Genomic DNA, 17,075 nt, shown 5'->3' with positions numbered 1-17,075 from the left:
CACATCATTTCTAAGAGCACTCAGGAGGGAGACACAACTGTGCTGTTATCTGGGCACAATCTGACACAGTCTCAGGCAGAGAGGTAGAGAAATGTTGTAATCTGCTCATCAAATGCCTTCATCATGTTCAGATTGAGTCAAGGGACTTGTGTTCTGGGGGGTGGTCAGAAATGGTGGCAGAATGAGAATTTGCTTAGGAAAGTAACAGTAACAACTAACATACAATATCCTACATCAATGGAAAATTGCTCTTTCTGTAAGTATGTGAAATATTATTAAGAAATATGTATATTATATATACATAAGTATATGTAACAATTACTTACAATGAAATGGGAGGCAAGATCACCCTGAGCTGAGCGAATTCCAAGTTACAGTAAATATTGTTTCAGATATTCTGTTTCCAAAAATATTTTATCACAGCCAGCACTATACACATCAAAAAACTCTGGAGTCTGATATCTGCAGACATTTAGAGACCTTCCCAAGCATTAAATATTAGAAGTCCAAGCAGCTAATTGTATATATGTCTCCTGCAGCAGCAGTTCTTCAGATTACCTGGCTCCATAAGTATGTGTTGTAGAGTGCTGTCAGCATATCTGGCCTCTCAATTTCATTACATCCTTGTTGCAGGAGCATCTTGGCAAAGGATGTGTAACTTCTCTGTTCATGCAAATGGCAACGAAGCACAAAAGAGACTTTGTGAACACCAGAAACAACAACACAGCTCTAGATCCCAGACACGTGGAGAGTGGAGAGATTTAGGCAAGGTACTGTATGTTTCATTCAGATGTGCATGCAACTGACATCTACAGAATCAAGAATTATAAGATTTGCAGGCAATCCCATTGAGGAAATTGCAAAAACAATTTTTGGGAGATAGGAGGAAATTATAGATTAAGGTGAGGCCACTCAAGAGCCAAATGTGTCACTGTTGTTGGAGTAATGAGAATATATTATTTGCAAAGGTCATTAAAAGAGAGGTGATAAAAATAAATGCATGATACAACATGTATTTTTTTTTAAAACCTTTATCCAATGACTTCAAGAGGCACGAGGTTGCTGATGTCAAGTGTTGCACAGTGCATGAAAGTACATACAGTAGAGATGAGCTCACTCAAAAAGTAATGTGTCTTTTTGGGTGGCAAAACAAAGACTGTCTGATCAGCTGAACTAAATCATCACAACATCACAGATGAAACCTGGGATGCTGCTAGCTATAGACAGTATATATACATATATAGATATATTGAATATGTATATATATACACACAGAGAGACAGAGCAGCTGTGAGTGAACCAGGCACTTTCTGGCAGCACTGGCTGGTGCTCCTACAGTACCTGGCTGCTCAGTGTGGTCCCCCACTTGGCCAGGAGGTTCCTGGGATCATCCACAATAACGCTGTACCTATCTTTGAGCTTCTCATAGGCAGCTTTATACAATTTCTGCTCAGAATATCATCATACAGTGTAACAAAGTAAAAGAGAGTGAGGACACAGAGAGATCATAGTTCTAAACATTGAATCCTCTTTACATGGACTATTTAAAGGCTGGGATTGAAGTTCATATTCAAAAGAGAAAAACAGATTAGAAAAAAAAACCAACAAACAAAACAAAACCCAACACACATAGAGAAAATATTTCCAAATGGCCCATGTATTTCTTAATTTCCACTGGAAGGCCCAACCTACAATTCAAGGATGCCTATATCCTATCCCTGCCACTCTGCAAGAAGCCATTTTATGACCTACTTTCTTCATGAAAAATAACTGCAGAAGCAACTCCGTATGGAACTAAATTCTTGATTTGAGTAAGAAGAGAACACAATGAGATGCAAGGGTAAAATACAATGTTGTATTATCATCAGATTATTTGCAAACAGCTATAATCCTTCATCACAAATAACATCACTTATGTTTTGAAGTTATGTTTTACATTATGAAGACATTGAGACAAGTTCATTTCATTGTATGGAGCCCCCATTGCAAAGATGTTACTTATTTAAGTTTCTCATATTAAATTTTCCCTTATTTACTCTACTGAAAAGCAGGAAGACAATACTAACAAACTTCCATAACAAATGGATTATGAAATGATAGCAATGGTATCTGCTGTGAAACAGTTTGTTTTACCTAGGACAGATAATACTGTAACACATTTCCTGACTGGTAAACAATGTAATATAAGGTCTGGTTTAAAAAAATATACCACCAAGATGTGAGAGTCTAAATACATGCTGCCTTAGTGAAAAGCATCATTCTGGTGTGGAATGCCAGCTGGAAGCTGATGAGAATTCACCAGGACACAATGCTTTTCCTGGGGGCTTTGTCCTGTAGCTATATGGCACTACTCCTAGAAACTCCATTGGGGATTTTAATCTTAAACACAGGGACATTCATTAACCCCCTTAGCTGCTGTGGTGGGATTATTGTTTCTTTAGCACTAGAGGAGAAAAGAAAAACAGGTAGCAGAGTGGGAGATTCAAGGCAAAATATCTGAAGTGACACACAGCTGTGGTAACTTTGGACAATACTACCTTGCTAATACTGATGGAGTTCTTTTTTCAAGGTTTCAGGAAAACAATTGTGATTCTACCGATAACATTTTCCATTGCAATCAACAATTTGTGTTACTGAGCAAGCAGCATTGTTGCAGTTTGCATTTATTTACCAGTCAGAAAAGGAGAAGTTATGACAAAGTAATGCAGAAGGGCTCAGAATTTGACTTTTTAGGTACTGTAAACCAACCCTCTCCTAATCCTCAGACAATAACAACAACCTTATGTTTAATTATTTTAGTCTAAGCTTGAGACATCTTTAAGTCTGAATATATTTTGATTTTTTTGCAATTTCATAAGAAAGATCAACCTTCAACTCAGTATTAACATACACACACTTACTGCTTCAGTATGAGATTCTACAGAAATCTTTAACACTTACCCCATCCACCAGCTGAGTTGCATGTTTAAAATGCAAGTTAATTGGAGAGTCAGCTACATATTTGAACTGAGACTTCGTCTTCTCAAATGTCTCCTTGTACTTACACTGGAGAAAATGAAACAGAACAAAAACAAACAACAAAAAAATCATTCCCATGTTCATCCAGAGAAGGGTAAGGCAAAGAAAACACAATTTTAGAAACAATCTGCAGCCAAACCACGGTGGCAATGTTGCATATACTCCAAATAAAAACCTGTTGGGAACGTAGTGGTTTGCAGGATGTAACTATCACATCAAGAAAGCAATAGAAAATTTAAATTTTCAAATTTTTAAGGTTAGACATAGAATCACTAGAAAAAAATATTATGGAGCTGTTCCTTTGCAAGGAAGAGAGGGGATAAGTAAAAGATCAGTTTCTCTGTTTTCTTTTATAGTAATAACTGAAATTTTAGATGCTACATATTAAGTTCTATCATGAGTTATTCATACCAGTGTCTTGGTCAGAACTGGATTCTTTTGCAAAAAAAAAATAAAAATTATCTGCAATATAAGGAAACATAACAAAATCTTTAGCAACAATCCAGGCTGTTTTACTCACCCCACTGTAGAGCACCTTGTTCTTTTCTGCCAGAACAAAACTTGGAGTATCCCATGCATAACAGCCAGTGCCTTTGAGCCACGCTAAGTCTTCCTTGTATTTAACCTTTAGAAAAGATGTTTAAAGGATTCAAGTTCGAGTGGTGATCAATGCTGTAAACAGCACCTCAACACAAGGTGTGAGAACCAGAGCTACATCCATTATTATTCCATTATAAAATAAATTAGTTACTCAAACTTTCCTGATGGACTCAGGTTACTCAGATACGTAATCTGTCATTGCCTGTTGGAGTTCCTGTGTGAATCAAAAAACATTTATTCTTGTACAATTAAGGGGTTATTGTATATGTACAGGTATGTGCAAGGAAAGGCTGTTATAGGGTTAACAAACAAATCTAAGCAAATTAAACTTGAGTTAATTAAGACTATTTGGTTAATTATAAAAGACCTGCAATTTTACCGTGATTTGCTCTGGCATTTTACAGATCTGCCAGGTGAAAGTGTAACTCACTTAGAAACCTTTAGCTTTCTCAAGAAGTAAGACTGGGTTTTCCTTTTGGAAACCTACATGTGACTTTTAATCTCTCACATCCAGGACCTATTTGAACTCACATCACTAATAGCATCCGTGACTGCGCGATGATGGAAATGCTCCGGGCGGTCTGGGATTGACCTCCAGATTCCTAACTGGCTCATATAGTTTTCCTTATATTTCACCTACAAAGAAAATGGAAGAAAGAGTTAAAACACTTTGAGAAAAGTCTGTGTGGTCTCCAGACTCTACAGTCCTGAGACATTCCTTTTTCTGAAACACCAGAGCTAAACCAGTGGAATTGAGATTAACACGCATTCACTTTTGTGACAAGTGTATAACATTTCTGAGAGGGAAATAAGTTAATATTAATGGCCCTGATCATATTTGCCTAATTATTTCCCATACTTCAGTAGAACGATAGCATAACTGGCACAATCCAAATGATTATGAAATCAAAGATTAAGTAGGAATGCAAAGGCTGAGTACATACACTGCTGATATCATCGGTGACCTTTCGGTGATAGACGATGTCCAGAGCATCTTTCACCGTGTGGTATTTGCCCTTGGTGTTCTCAAAGGTCTCTTTGTAGCGTAACTGGAAATTAAAAAAAATAAGAGATAAAGGAATGTATTGTGTTTGTCTGTCAGGAATTATTTTAGTCAAATTTCCTGTCTCTTAGCAGTGACACCCAGGGATATGTTGGTGTCCAGCATGCTGATGTAAGCCCTGAGGGATTTTAAGCAGCTGCGATTACTTCTGATCAATTGCAATTTGACTGAAACTTATGGTGAAAATTAGAGAGAAAAGGAGTGGATAGATCTAAAGCAACATTTCATCCTATGCACTTTCAGACTGAAGAATGAGGCAAACACATCCATTCATCACAGGACTACTCCTTAGAACAGTAGAAGTGCCACTTTTGGCATAAAAAAACTACTTATCCCTTCTTCCATGTCCTGACGTAGAAGAAAGCAGAAAGATCATCCCAGTCTTTGGAGAAAGACTTTCTCAGAGGAGAAATTCAGATGTGCAGAAGAACTGAGATGCTACTTTGCAGGAACTTAAAATAACCCTTAAGAGGACAGTAAAAGTAACCACTAGAAGAAAAGACCAGCCCAGCACATACCCTTTCAGGATATAATGTGCCCTCTGAAATACATAGCAAAGCCCTCACAAGGAACTAGAGCACTCTTAGCCATTGTCTTAAATCACAAATCACTGTTCCACATGTGAAAGAAAAATCAATTTCAGCCTAATAATCTTATGTTCAGCAGCTCATATTAGTTTTCTCACTAATCTACTTCTCAACTTAAAAGTGAGTACATTCTCAGTGACATGTAAGTCTACTTTTAACACAAAACTGAGATGAAAATATCTGATAAAAGGTATTCTCTCCTAGCTCCAGCATCCATCATTTCACTCCAGTCTGTGCTGTTTGAAGATTTAACATGTAATCAAATTACTTTCAATCCATTTTTTATTTGATGTAGGACCACACTTGAGTGAAATGGAAAATGAAAATTAGTTACAATAAATGAAGAAAGCATTACAGTCACAAGAACTTAATCTCCATAATATCAAATGGAAATGTACATGCAAGTGGGGTGACCCAGTTTATGACCCACACTGAAATATCCCTGTGCTTTGTCTGCTTGTTCCCCATTGATCCTTTTTCTGTTCTTTTCAGAAAGAAACCAAGAAAAAACATCAGAGAAAATGTTCATGGACTACATACATCACTGGCATTCAGGTATGCTCTCTTGGCTCTGATCAAGACTGGTGTGTCAGGGACAGGAGTGTATTTGTCCTTCATCTTCTCATACTGGGTTTTATACTTTTTCTAAGAGAGAAAGAGCAAAAGGGAAAAGCTTTAACCTTTGAAGCATTTGCTGATCTGGTATCATATTAATGTCTAAGGCTGGTACACTGAGTGCACAAAGTCATTCTTGCAAAGCACTTCTATCAGAGCTTTGGAAAACAAGCTGAGCTGTTCAGCTCTTTCTAGATCTTCCTGGTCATGCAGCCAGTGTACCTCAGGTTCTGCACACAAGCACTTAGAAACAGGTATCTTATAAAATCCTAAAATAAGTTTAAATAAGTGTACACTGTCACCACACAACTTTAGAAGGAAATATGGAACTTCAGCATATGAGACACAAAATCAAACAAAGAGTAAACAGATTTGAGCCTTGAGACTATCACTAAAATTAGAAATAAAACTTCTAAACAGTTCAGCATAGTGGTACCAAAGAAAATAAATAGATTTTAAAATGTTCTTACCTCACTGACCATGTCCTTTACTTGCCTAGCATGTGTAAAGGCTTGAGTCTTACTATCAGCATGATGATGAGGTCTCTCTTTTGTGGCAAGTTCCACGTACAAATACTGCAGCAAGAAGAAAAGAATCAAAAAATATGCATTTCAAGTGAGTTTTATTTTATCTCTCTGAAAAAGTCTGTAAATTCACAATGTATATATAACCAAATGATTTACCCTGGGGGAAAATAAAGTGTCCTTTCCACTTCCATAGACTCTCAGCTCATCTTTCTCTAACGGTGCTCATGATATTCTGTGACTGCCACAAATGCTCACAAACCAAGAAGTCAAATGCATATGACATTTATGACTCCTCTGTCCTACATTCAGACCTGGCTTTAAATAAAGCATCCACAAGGTCCATTTTGCTCTTCTATCTAAATTTTGTTCTGCAAATTTTTAAAAAGTCCACTAAACTTGTAGCTAATAACTCAGAGAATGAACTACCATATAAATAATGCTGAAGAGTAAAAGTAGATGAATAAAAACATTAATTGTTCTGATGAAGTCAGAATTTCAGAGGATTTGAATAGAACTGCAACAGGTTTCAATGACCTATTTCAAATGGACAAAGCTGAACTTGTCCATTACATATCACATGAAAGTCCATGGCCACTTAAAAATGAGCAACACTAATTTTAAACATACTCTCTAGGAATTCTACATTACTTTGAAATGGCCTAGAAAGATTTCCCTGTACTTTAGAGTGTATCAAGAGGGATTCCCTGATGGCTTTTTAATCAGTACAAATTTTTCACCTGGCTCTGTATTTTCTGTCCTTCCTTGGCTCTCAGGAAGTCAGGTGTATCAAGGACAGAAGTGTATTTTGTCTTCAGCTCGTTGCCTGCAGCTCTGTAAACCAGCTGAAAAAAAAGATAGGGCCATGAATTATTTCTTCTGTTATTTATGTTTAGCAGCTGAATAATCACAGCTTTGCAATTATAACATCTCACAGGTTTCAGAAAAAAAAAAAACAACCATGAGAGTATTTCAGCTTAATTATAGCTAGCAAAGATGAGCAAAATTAATATAAAACTCACTTCACTCAGATGAGTTTTTAGTTCCTGAACTGCTCTGTATCCAGGAGTATCCAACACCACGTTGTATTTAGCCCACATTTTCTTTGCAGTGCCAGTGTATATGTAGTTAGACTGGAAAAAGAAAAGCAGTGTTACTTACAACCCTTTCTGATTCTTGATAGCAAAGAAAATTTCAGAGTGCAAACTAAAAGCGCTGTAAAACAGCTGCATGACAAGAAATTCTGTCAGAACTCTTTACTCCTTTGCATGCACGTGGTTTCCCAGAGTTATAAAGCAGGTATATAAATAAATCACTCATTGGTATACATGGTTGTCAGAAGGAAAACCTTACCCAGAGCTTACGCAGCTGTCGGGCACGGACCATATCAGGAGTGTCATACAGGAAGCAGCCCAAGCCCCTCAGCCACCGGAGATCCTCTTTGTATTTATTCTATGAGGCAAATAGAAAGAGTTAACTTCTGGGCTAATTTCACACTAACAAAGCATTCATCTTTAACATACACAGAATAGAATGCAAATGATAGAAGCCAAATTGCACTCTCAGTATAAAAGTGCCAGGCCTGTTTTCAAATACCAGGGATCTGAAGAGAAGGTGCTTACGTCACTTGTGATGTCCCCAACATAGCGGCAGTGCAACACCTCCGGGGTGAATGGCAGGGAAATCAAATGTCCCTGCATCTTGAAGAAATCTGACTTGTAGATCAGCTGAAAGACAAAGAAAATAGGGCATTACACCTTTTGGCATGCTGAATCTTCCAAATTCCTTCTGTTCTTTATGTTAGAAAGACACGTACATCACTGACAGCTTCCTGCGTCGCTCTGACTTGACGGATTTCTGGTGTGTCTGGAGTGGTATGAATCTTGTCCTTGTACTTGTGGTATGTTGCCCGGTACAGCCTCTGTATCAAAGGAGACAGCACTCTACATGTTAACAGCTGAAAGTGGCCAGCAGTTTGGCAGTGTAACTACTTCTCTTTTAAGGGCAGGTTTTTTTGCCAGGTATTGCATAGCTACAAGAGCAAAGGGAGCAAACATACTACTTTGTGACGAGGCAAAATCTTCCCCCAGTTGTTCTTGCAGCAGCATCTCTAATGCCTGAAGAGTCTGAGACTCTAATTCTACAAACTTGTAAGGATGTATGTTGACTTTTCATCTTATTACAAAAAAGTGAGTCCATATATGTAAAACCTAAACCAGCTGAGACTTATCCTACAGATACAATCATTTCTATGCAACATTAATCATGTAGCAGTGGATCTGTTAACACAATTAGGCTACAACTGATTTTATGTTATGGTAACAGTTTTACAGGATTACAGAAAGTCAGAGTCATCAAGACCCTGAAAAAGCCAAACAGAACAACTCCAAGCCTAGATCAATGATCTTCTGCCATTCTTGATGGACATTTGTCTGATCTTAAAAGCTTCAAAGAACAGGGATGCTGCAACATTCCCAGCCACCATACTGTCATAATTCATATTTTGGGCACTACAAATACAATTGAAAGCAAATAGATATCTTCACTGTACCTCATTAATGACTTGATTCACTTTTTTCACATTTTCAAACCCAACATCTTTAGGTCCCAGAGTGTAGCCTTTAGCTTTCATATGTTCATAGGCTTCTTTATATTTCAGCTGTTAAGTGGAAAAAAAGGAAAATAAATAAACAAACAAACCCAGAAGCTAAATTTAATTTTTATTCTACTTACACTACAGTTCTGACAGTCATTTATGCAGTATAAAGAGCCATATTTTTAGAGATAAGTGAGATATAGCTATAATGTTAAACACACTGCACATTATCATTATTTTTATCACGTGGCCCAAGATTAGTAATGCTATACATTTTAAATAAGGAAATTTATGTTTTGATAGTAATTGCTTCAGATGATTATGGGCCTTGATAATATTTAAGGTTAATTTCTGTTAAGGCAAACATTATAAATGATTTATTGCCCTGACCAGTCACACCTGGGATGTCAGGCCTGGGATGTCAGGCCTTGCCTGAGCTGTGCTGTAGGCAGGTCTGTCTTCAGCCCTGGCTCCAGCCTTATTTCCCAGATGGACATTGGTCCTCAGTTATCTGTCACAAGCAATTTTGTGCTCATACAGAATGGCCACTGAATGTTCCCCTGCAACTCCTGTTGTAGCAGGACTTAGTCCATTACTTACATCACTGCCAATGTACTGGACATGTTTGGCATGCTGGAAGCCAGGGGTGTCTGTGGGAAGGCTGTATCCTGTAGGCAGAGCGCTCACACCAGCCCAGCGATACAAGTTCTGCAAGAGAAGAGAGAAAGAAAGAGATATGTGGCAACTGTCTGTGCTATTGGACAGTCTTCTTTAGCTGCACAGGAAAGCCCTCAGTCAGAACTGGCAAAATATTTTCCCCCATGCCTGCAATAGCAGGCATACTTGGAGGTTTAATGAGGACACTTTCCCACTTTCATTTTAGAGCACTGAATTCTTCCTTGTTTACCTGAACAGCTAAAGACAGACATCAACTTCTAAAGATTTTTTTTAAAAATCAGAAACTCTGTGGATCAAATATTTTGGATCCTTACTTCACTCTGTATTTTGTTGGCATTATATGCCCTCTCCAAATCCACGGTTTTATCGGTAGGAATCATTTTGCCTCTCACGTTCTGCAGATATTCACCCCGATAGACAGCCTGGACAAGAGAAGAAGTAATTAGAGAAGAGTTATCATTGTGATGTTCTCTCACAGTATGTATTGTTTGCACACATATGGGACTTTCTCCTCAACACCTGGCTGAAAATTTTTTTGGATTCAGGCAGTTCATTATTTTAGTTGATAATGTTCTCTTCTCTTTATAAAGGCATAGGCAATGAGTTGTAGATAACCAGTAATAACTAAATCATTTAAAAAGTTTTAAAATAATACAAGGCACATTTCTAGACCTTGTCAGGTGATTGCATATGCCATTTAGGGGTTGAAAGGTGATAAAAACACTTACTTCACTGGAATTCAAGCCACTGAGAACATTCTGGACATAGACCGGAGTATCCACAACCACACTGTATTTATCCTTCATTTTTTCTGCCTTAGATTTGTACTTAATCTGCAGAAAGGCAAGAGCTCTGATTAGTAAGGCTAGAGACTCTTAAGAGAATTTATTATATTATTGTATTTACTATTTATTTTATTACTGAATTATTCTGTTGGTGAACTGGCATTTAAAGAGAAAGTGTATTGAAATGATGGCTGAATAAATGAACCTGGCATCTTATTAGATAAGAACAGCTGACAAGTTTTAGCAAAGAATATTGTGCAATATCAATACTCATTCATAGAATGAGCATGTGTACCCTGTGATCAATATCCAACATACTTCCAACACAGAACTGAGGAAGGGACAGAGTTTCAAAACCCAGAATGGTTATTCTCCCATTTTTATGGCTTAATCCCAAACTAAGGATGTGTCATAAGGTCTTGAGAGAAGAAAAAGAAATCATGAATTCAACATGAAAATACTTTTTAAAAAATAAAAATTCTGCATAATTTCAGTTTTACTTCAAGAATTTTGAATAAATCATTAGTGTTTTAATTGCTTTTCTGACAATTATTTAAACACATACTTGATGCTGTTCTGAATGGGATGTAACCTGATAATATCTACATCTGGAGCAGCAAAGTTTCAATAACCATAAATGGTTATTTAATGAATATTCCAGTAAAGAATGATATGTAACATTTTCCAAATTATACCTGGAGTAGAATAAAGTTATTCCATCCTTTTAATACAATGGAGTGAACTAAAGAAAAGAGAAGCAAACCCAGTCTATCCACTCACATCACTACGAAGGTCATAGGCATGTTTGGCATGGAGAATTTCAGGGGTGTCCCAGACAAAGCAGCCAATGCCTTTCAGCCAGTTAAGATCATCCTTGTACACGACCTAAGGTATAAGAGCAAAAAAGCAATCTGTAAGACTTCCATCAGGATCTAATCCCTTATTGCTAAACCAGTGTGAAACACAACTGTCCAATGATGGATGGCAAGTAGGGTTTCTAGTATTTTAACCCTTTTTTTTTTGGTTGGAGAAACCCAAACCTATTAATTTTGGAATTTAAATCACTTTTCTTCATTGTTTCAGTTTGGACAATAAATTAAAAATCCCAATGATTAAAAAAAAAAACAAACTACTTGCACACCCTCCTGGGCAATGATTTACTGATGGATCCCTGGGCTGACCTATGCAAGCCAAGTGAATAGAAGCTTTACACCACCAGGATTTTCTCAGACATCCAAAGTTTCCACATCTTCTGCAACCAAATAATAGAGAACAATGTGCAGACAGGGATGCTGGCCTGGTAGAACTGTGATGTAAGGATGCAATGTCAGTGCTAGCACTGCAGAGTTGCACACTGAGCCACATTTTGACTACACACTTGCTGCCAAAAGCTATAAAAACATGATGCAGATGCAGTTTAGCAGCACATAATTCGAGTGGCGACTTCAGGGTGTTCCAACCAAGTTTGTGCTAAATAATTGCCCCCAGCAGAGCATAAATACAATCATCTTTTTATAAAGCCACAAGGGGGTGATTTGTGAACTTACATCACTGAGCTGATCAGTTACTTTTCGAACATGGGCATTGATCTGAAGGTCTGGCAGACAGATCCACTCGTGGAGACGTGTGCGGTAATCAATTTCACTAATTTTCTTCTGTGCATCCTTAGAAGCAATTATGTCTACCATGTCTGGAATGATGTGGACTTTGGCTTTAGTCTTCTCATAGCCCTCCTTGTACAGACGCTGCAGAGTTAAAGCAGGATATTAATCACACTGACAGATAGTCTGAAGCATTAACTGTTGATAAATTTGAAGCAAACTTACTGATATTTTCATGGAATGTTAATGGGAAAAGCAATCACTCAGGCTGTGACTAAAATGTACATCCTGCCTGCTTTAAAAATGATTTGCAGAACCTTAACAAGCATGATAAAATATTATTCCTCAAATTTTCACTCTACTATGTGAGGTAGACTATGTAGTACTTCATTTTATACAGTATTGCACTTTTTATATACTGCATTTTATATAGTATTGCCCTAAAGGTTTAGCCACGCAGGCAATTGAACAGTTGGATCACTGGCTTGAAAAGACATTTGTAGGTGTATTATAGAGTTTAGCAGATCCTGACCACTGCCAAATGCATGTGGAAATGTGATAATTGAATAAAGGCACGTGGATTCTTTGAGTAGCCTCCTCTGAGGTAACTATGGTTTTATCAGGAAAACACAGACAACAAAACAACACTTACATCAATATTAAGCTTTCCAACTCTAAGGCACCTTGCTGTATTGGGATCATCCTCAACACCTCTGGGGAGGGTGTACAGTGCTTTAAACTTGTCATATTCTTCTCGGTATTTTACCTAAGCAGGTGCAAAGAAAAGCAACAAATAACTGACTTCAATGAGGCAACTGGATTTTTGGAACACAGTTAATCAGTAAGCAAAATAATTAGTAGAGTCCAACAAGCAGAGGAAATCTTTAAAGCAGAATCTTGGGGTTTTTATTTTATTTTAGATGGCAAGGAAAACTTCATAACTATCATGTTGTAAAAATAACAACAGCTGACTAGAAGACTAAAAAGAAATAGATGTAGAATAAGCTATTTATTTATTGTTGCAGGTCCTTAAAGATATTTATGGAGAGTGTGATCTCTCATAAGCCTCAGTTCACTAAAGTGTAATATTTGGTATTTTTCTGACCTGGATGTTTATGCAATTTTGACTAACATGTAACCAGACATTTTCAAGAAACAGTTTTATATTACTATAAATCTTGATTATATTTTTTTGCATTAAAAGAAGCAGCAAGGGACTACCTACCTGATAGTTGCCCAGATTATTATCACAGAAAACTGTTTATCTACAGATACATCTTACATCTAAATTAATAACAGATGACAATTTAAAGCCTCCTTTTTTATATCTATAGTGTATGCAAGGCATGAAGGATTTCTTTGCTAGAATTGATGATGTGATTTAAAAAAGGAAGGATTTATTCACTTACAATGCTAGCATTATGCTTTAGTTCTTTGGCACGTGCTAGGGATACAGCATCTGAGGGCATTATATAGCCAGTAGCTTTCACTTTTTCCCAGGCTTCCTTGTAGAGGTTCTGTGGGGAAACAAAAAGTCTCTCTGAGTGTAAATATTAAAAATTCTTCTCCTGAGTAGTCATCAATGACCACCAGAAATCAAAAGCCTTTCTGGTTTTATTTATACACCATAATTACTATTTAATCTCAAGATTAAACACTAGTTTACTTTTAACAGTGTATTTAAAAGGTGATAAAAATGCTTTGTAACTATCAATGGCCATTCTCCTACAAGGTCTTAACTTTGTTCAAGTGAGTTATCTTCAGAGAATCCATTTATTAATGCATATATTTTGATCAGACTAGAGCTACAGTTAGAAAATAGGCCCTGTGCCTGAAATAGGGCACCTTCCCTTCACTCAAGCAATGCAGAGGGCTGTCACTGGCTTTGAGAAGCTCCATATTTGGGTGTTTATCTTCAAACACAGTGAACAAACAAAATGGAACTCTCACATAGTAGCACTTTTAGGGAGATAAATAAAAAAAAAAAAAAGAAACTTTACATTGCTAAAGAGATGTTTCAAGTTTTGCACTCTTTCATACTCCACTGTTTCAGTCACAGTTGTATACTTGTCCTTAGTTTTATGGTAATCTGCCTTGTATTTGACCTGTGAAGGAAAAGACATATCTAGTCAACTTGTTTCAAATCTCAGGAGGAGCAGAGGGAAAAGCCTGAGTAGGAAAAGCAGGGAGACTCACGTCGCTGGCATTGAGAGCACTCTGCACTGCAGTCACATAGACAGGGGTGTCAGTAACAACACCAAAGTTCTGGAAATTCTCTTTTCCTGCAGCTGTGTATTTGATCTAGGGAAACAGAACAAAACAAGAAAAACAAATGCTGAAAACGGGGAATTCCCCACCAGCTTCCTTTAAAGTCAGTTCTGGACAACTGAAGCTCAGGATTATGGATCAGTTAAAACCAACTTGAAAAATGACAGAAAATAGAAAATAAATTATTAATACATAGGCAGTATGAACTAAGGAATAATGAAAATTGCACATCTCTATATAGCATAAGAGTACAATCAGCAAGGCAAGACACACTGGGGTATCTTGTGCCCAACATGACATGCAGAAAGACAAAGTGCCATCTTCCCACTGTTAAAAAATCACAATCTTGCTGTCCTTTCATTCTGCTAAGTTTTTGGCTCCATGAATAACAAACATGATCATGTCTCTAAAGATGAAATTGAAAGAGCGTATTATAATAGTTTTAATGAAATATTTCTAATGTAATAGGAATTACTTAATTCTGCTCTGGGACTAGGACATATATCAGTCCCAGTGAAGCATAAACAGAAGAAAAAAATCTTACAAATATTTACTTCCTTGAGGAAAACAAGCTTACTTGGCTCTGGAGGTCATAGGACTTTTTAGCATGCAGGATTTGTGGAGTATCCCAAACATAACATCCAAGTCCCTTCAGCCAATTTAAGTCATCTTTATACACCACCTATATGGAAAAAAACAGCATTAAGTTAGGAAGAAACTTGCTGTCTGCTTGAAGAAAGCAATTTTTTTTTTCCCCTTCTCTATATTCAGTAGCTTCCACTTGTGCAAACATTGAACAAGGCTAAACAATCTAAGACCATGGTTATTAACTTCATATTTAAATAATATGGAAGACACTTGAAATTATTTTTTACTTAAATACTGTGGAAAACACTACAGGAAAGGCTACTAAAATTTCAAGCAAAAAAAAATAATATTGAAACACATACATCACTCAAAATTTCCTGGGCTCTCCTGGCATGAATAACATCATTTTCTTCAGGTGAACAACTCCACTGATGGAAGTAATGTCGGTATTCAAGGTCACTGAGGATGTACTGACACTTCTTGGCTAGCACGTGATTCATCATGTCACTTGGAATATGGACATGTGCTTTGGTGTCTTCATAGTTCTTTCTGTACTCCAGCTAAAAGGGAAAGATTGGGGAAAAGGTGATGAGAGAATAGTGTTTTTCTGTGTGATTTTGTCTCCAAGAGGCTGCAGGTTATAGCATAATCTGAGCCATGATTTCTGGATTTAGTAGATAAACTCCTATGGGATTCAATAGAATGAAATCTGAACTTCAATATTAATCACCATTTATTCTGAGGAGGTTCTAGGAGGACAAGAATGACTTCCTTCACTTGCAGATTTAACAGCTGATGAGAAAACTAACAAGACTTCAAGATCAAAAAGTCTTATGCTACAAACACATTTTTAATCTGGTTAAATCATCCTGTTCAAATGAAGACAGAATGTTTGGGATTATACTGACTTCGTGCACTATATGTACAGTGATGATAATAACCAACATGAAGCAGGCATCTGGTTTCCACTGACTCACAGAACCATAGAACGGTTAAGGTTGGAAGAGACCTTAAAGATCATCTAGTTCTAACCTCCTTTCCAGTTCTTAGATTCCTATTTCAAGTCCAAGTTAACACATTTTTCTTTGTAAAGTGAAAGAATCCCAACTGTTTTATACTGCTCAGACACTTAGAATGAAATGGAAAAAAGGGGTTTTTTTTCCTATTTTAGTATTTCTAATAGTAAAACAAATCCCTCCTTAATCTTCTGAGTAGTTTGAAGTTAAATTATCCAACCCAGGTACAAAACAACCATTCAGGGACTGTAAACATGGTGAAAGCCCTTTTACTAATGTCATCAAGCATTGCATTATTGGTGTTTAAATATGTCACACTACAATAAAGAGGAGTGAAGATCCTACAGCCAGCCTCTCTCTCTCCTTACCGCGCTCCTCATCTTCTGGAAGGCCAGGGAGTGAATGACACTGGGGAAGTCACCGATCTCCTTCCCGGCCAGGTAATGGCCTTTCAACTTCTCATATACTGCCTTGTATTTGAGCTGAAAAACAGTCATGTGGAAATTTCAAAAGTTCATCCTAACCACATGTAGTGGACAAAGGGTAAAAAGAGAAATGATGGCAAATTCCTGCTAACCTCACTGTTTATGTAGTTCGCGTGCTTCGCTCCGACCAGTGGAACGTACTTGTCGTCCAGAGAATACCCAGTGGGCTTGCTAACTTCCCAAGCATTCTTATAAAGTTTCTGGACAAACAAAAAGCATAGAAGTTTTGATTTAAAAATCCAATCAACTTTCTGAGAAACCTGACTCTGCCTTTTATACACTCGTGGAATATTGCTACTTTTGTAGAGTATTTTTTTATTCCATGAGTTGTCCCACTAAAGTAAATGAAGAATGCTCATTTTGAAGACTGACTCAGTGTGAGTGAGGCAAACAAGGTGAGTGTTTCAATTCAGGAGCACAAACTTTAGATGATCTCTGCTTTCTTTACTGTATTTGCAATTCAACATTTCTCATCCAGAAAAGCAACACAAACAACCAAAATGTAGTGATGGACTTTTGCTTACAAGTGCAGTTTTGAACTGAACTTGGTAATTTATAGATGAATGTCCAAAATTGTGCACAATCTTCAAGTAATACTATTGTTTATAATAAAATCATTTATTGTGTCAGTGGCACTTTTCTAATAGAATG

General features: G+C 37.1%; 1 protein-coding gene across 1 annotated transcript in view; it reads right to left on the bottom strand.

The window, feature by feature from the left end:
- Nucleotides 1-17,075, bottom strand: part of NEB (nebulin) — a 114,010-nt gene that overhangs the window by 33,722 nt on the left and 63,213 nt on the right. The window contains exons 78-103 of the mRNA XM_010002256.1: nucleotides 16,517-16,624; nucleotides 16,308-16,421; nucleotides 15,286-15,483; nucleotides 14,913-15,017; nucleotides 14,264-14,368; nucleotides 14,068-14,172; nucleotides 13,477-13,584; nucleotides 12,720-12,833; nucleotides 12,014-12,211; nucleotides 11,247-11,351; nucleotides 10,410-10,514; nucleotides 9,996-10,103; nucleotides 9,604-9,711; nucleotides 8,959-9,066; nucleotides 8,224-8,328; nucleotides 8,030-8,134; nucleotides 7,761-7,859; nucleotides 7,430-7,540; nucleotides 7,148-7,252; nucleotides 6,354-6,458; nucleotides 5,809-5,913; nucleotides 4,563-4,667; nucleotides 4,150-4,254; nucleotides 3,539-3,643; nucleotides 2,941-3,045; nucleotides 1,342-1,446 (exon numbers count right to left, since the gene is read on the bottom strand). Coding sequence (XP_010000558.1) covers nucleotides 1,342-1,446; nucleotides 2,941-3,045; nucleotides 3,539-3,643; nucleotides 4,150-4,254; nucleotides 4,563-4,667; nucleotides 5,809-5,913; nucleotides 6,354-6,458; nucleotides 7,148-7,252; nucleotides 7,430-7,540; nucleotides 7,761-7,859; nucleotides 8,030-8,134; nucleotides 8,224-8,328; nucleotides 8,959-9,066; nucleotides 9,604-9,711; nucleotides 9,996-10,103; nucleotides 10,410-10,514; nucleotides 11,247-11,351; nucleotides 12,014-12,211; nucleotides 12,720-12,833; nucleotides 13,477-13,584; nucleotides 14,068-14,172; nucleotides 14,264-14,368; nucleotides 14,913-15,017; nucleotides 15,286-15,483; nucleotides 16,308-16,421; nucleotides 16,517-16,624 — 2,949 coding nt within the window. The remainder of the gene's footprint in view (nucleotides 1-1,341; nucleotides 1,447-2,940; nucleotides 3,046-3,538; nucleotides 3,644-4,149; nucleotides 4,255-4,562; nucleotides 4,668-5,808; nucleotides 5,914-6,353; nucleotides 6,459-7,147; nucleotides 7,253-7,429; nucleotides 7,541-7,760; nucleotides 7,860-8,029; nucleotides 8,135-8,223; nucleotides 8,329-8,958; nucleotides 9,067-9,603; nucleotides 9,712-9,995; nucleotides 10,104-10,409; nucleotides 10,515-11,246; nucleotides 11,352-12,013; nucleotides 12,212-12,719; nucleotides 12,834-13,476; nucleotides 13,585-14,067; nucleotides 14,173-14,263; nucleotides 14,369-14,912; nucleotides 15,018-15,285; nucleotides 15,484-16,307; nucleotides 16,422-16,516; nucleotides 16,625-17,075) is intronic.

Source organism: Chaetura pelagica, unplaced genomic scaffold, assembly GCF_000747805.2.
Source record: "Chaetura pelagica isolate M959 unplaced genomic scaffold, ChaPel_1.0 scaffold677, whole genome shotgun sequence".
Classification (NCBI taxonomy): Eukaryota; Metazoa; Chordata; class Aves; order Apodiformes; family Apodidae; genus Chaetura; species Chaetura pelagica.
This window is presented reverse-complemented; position numbering and strand designations above follow the sequence as displayed.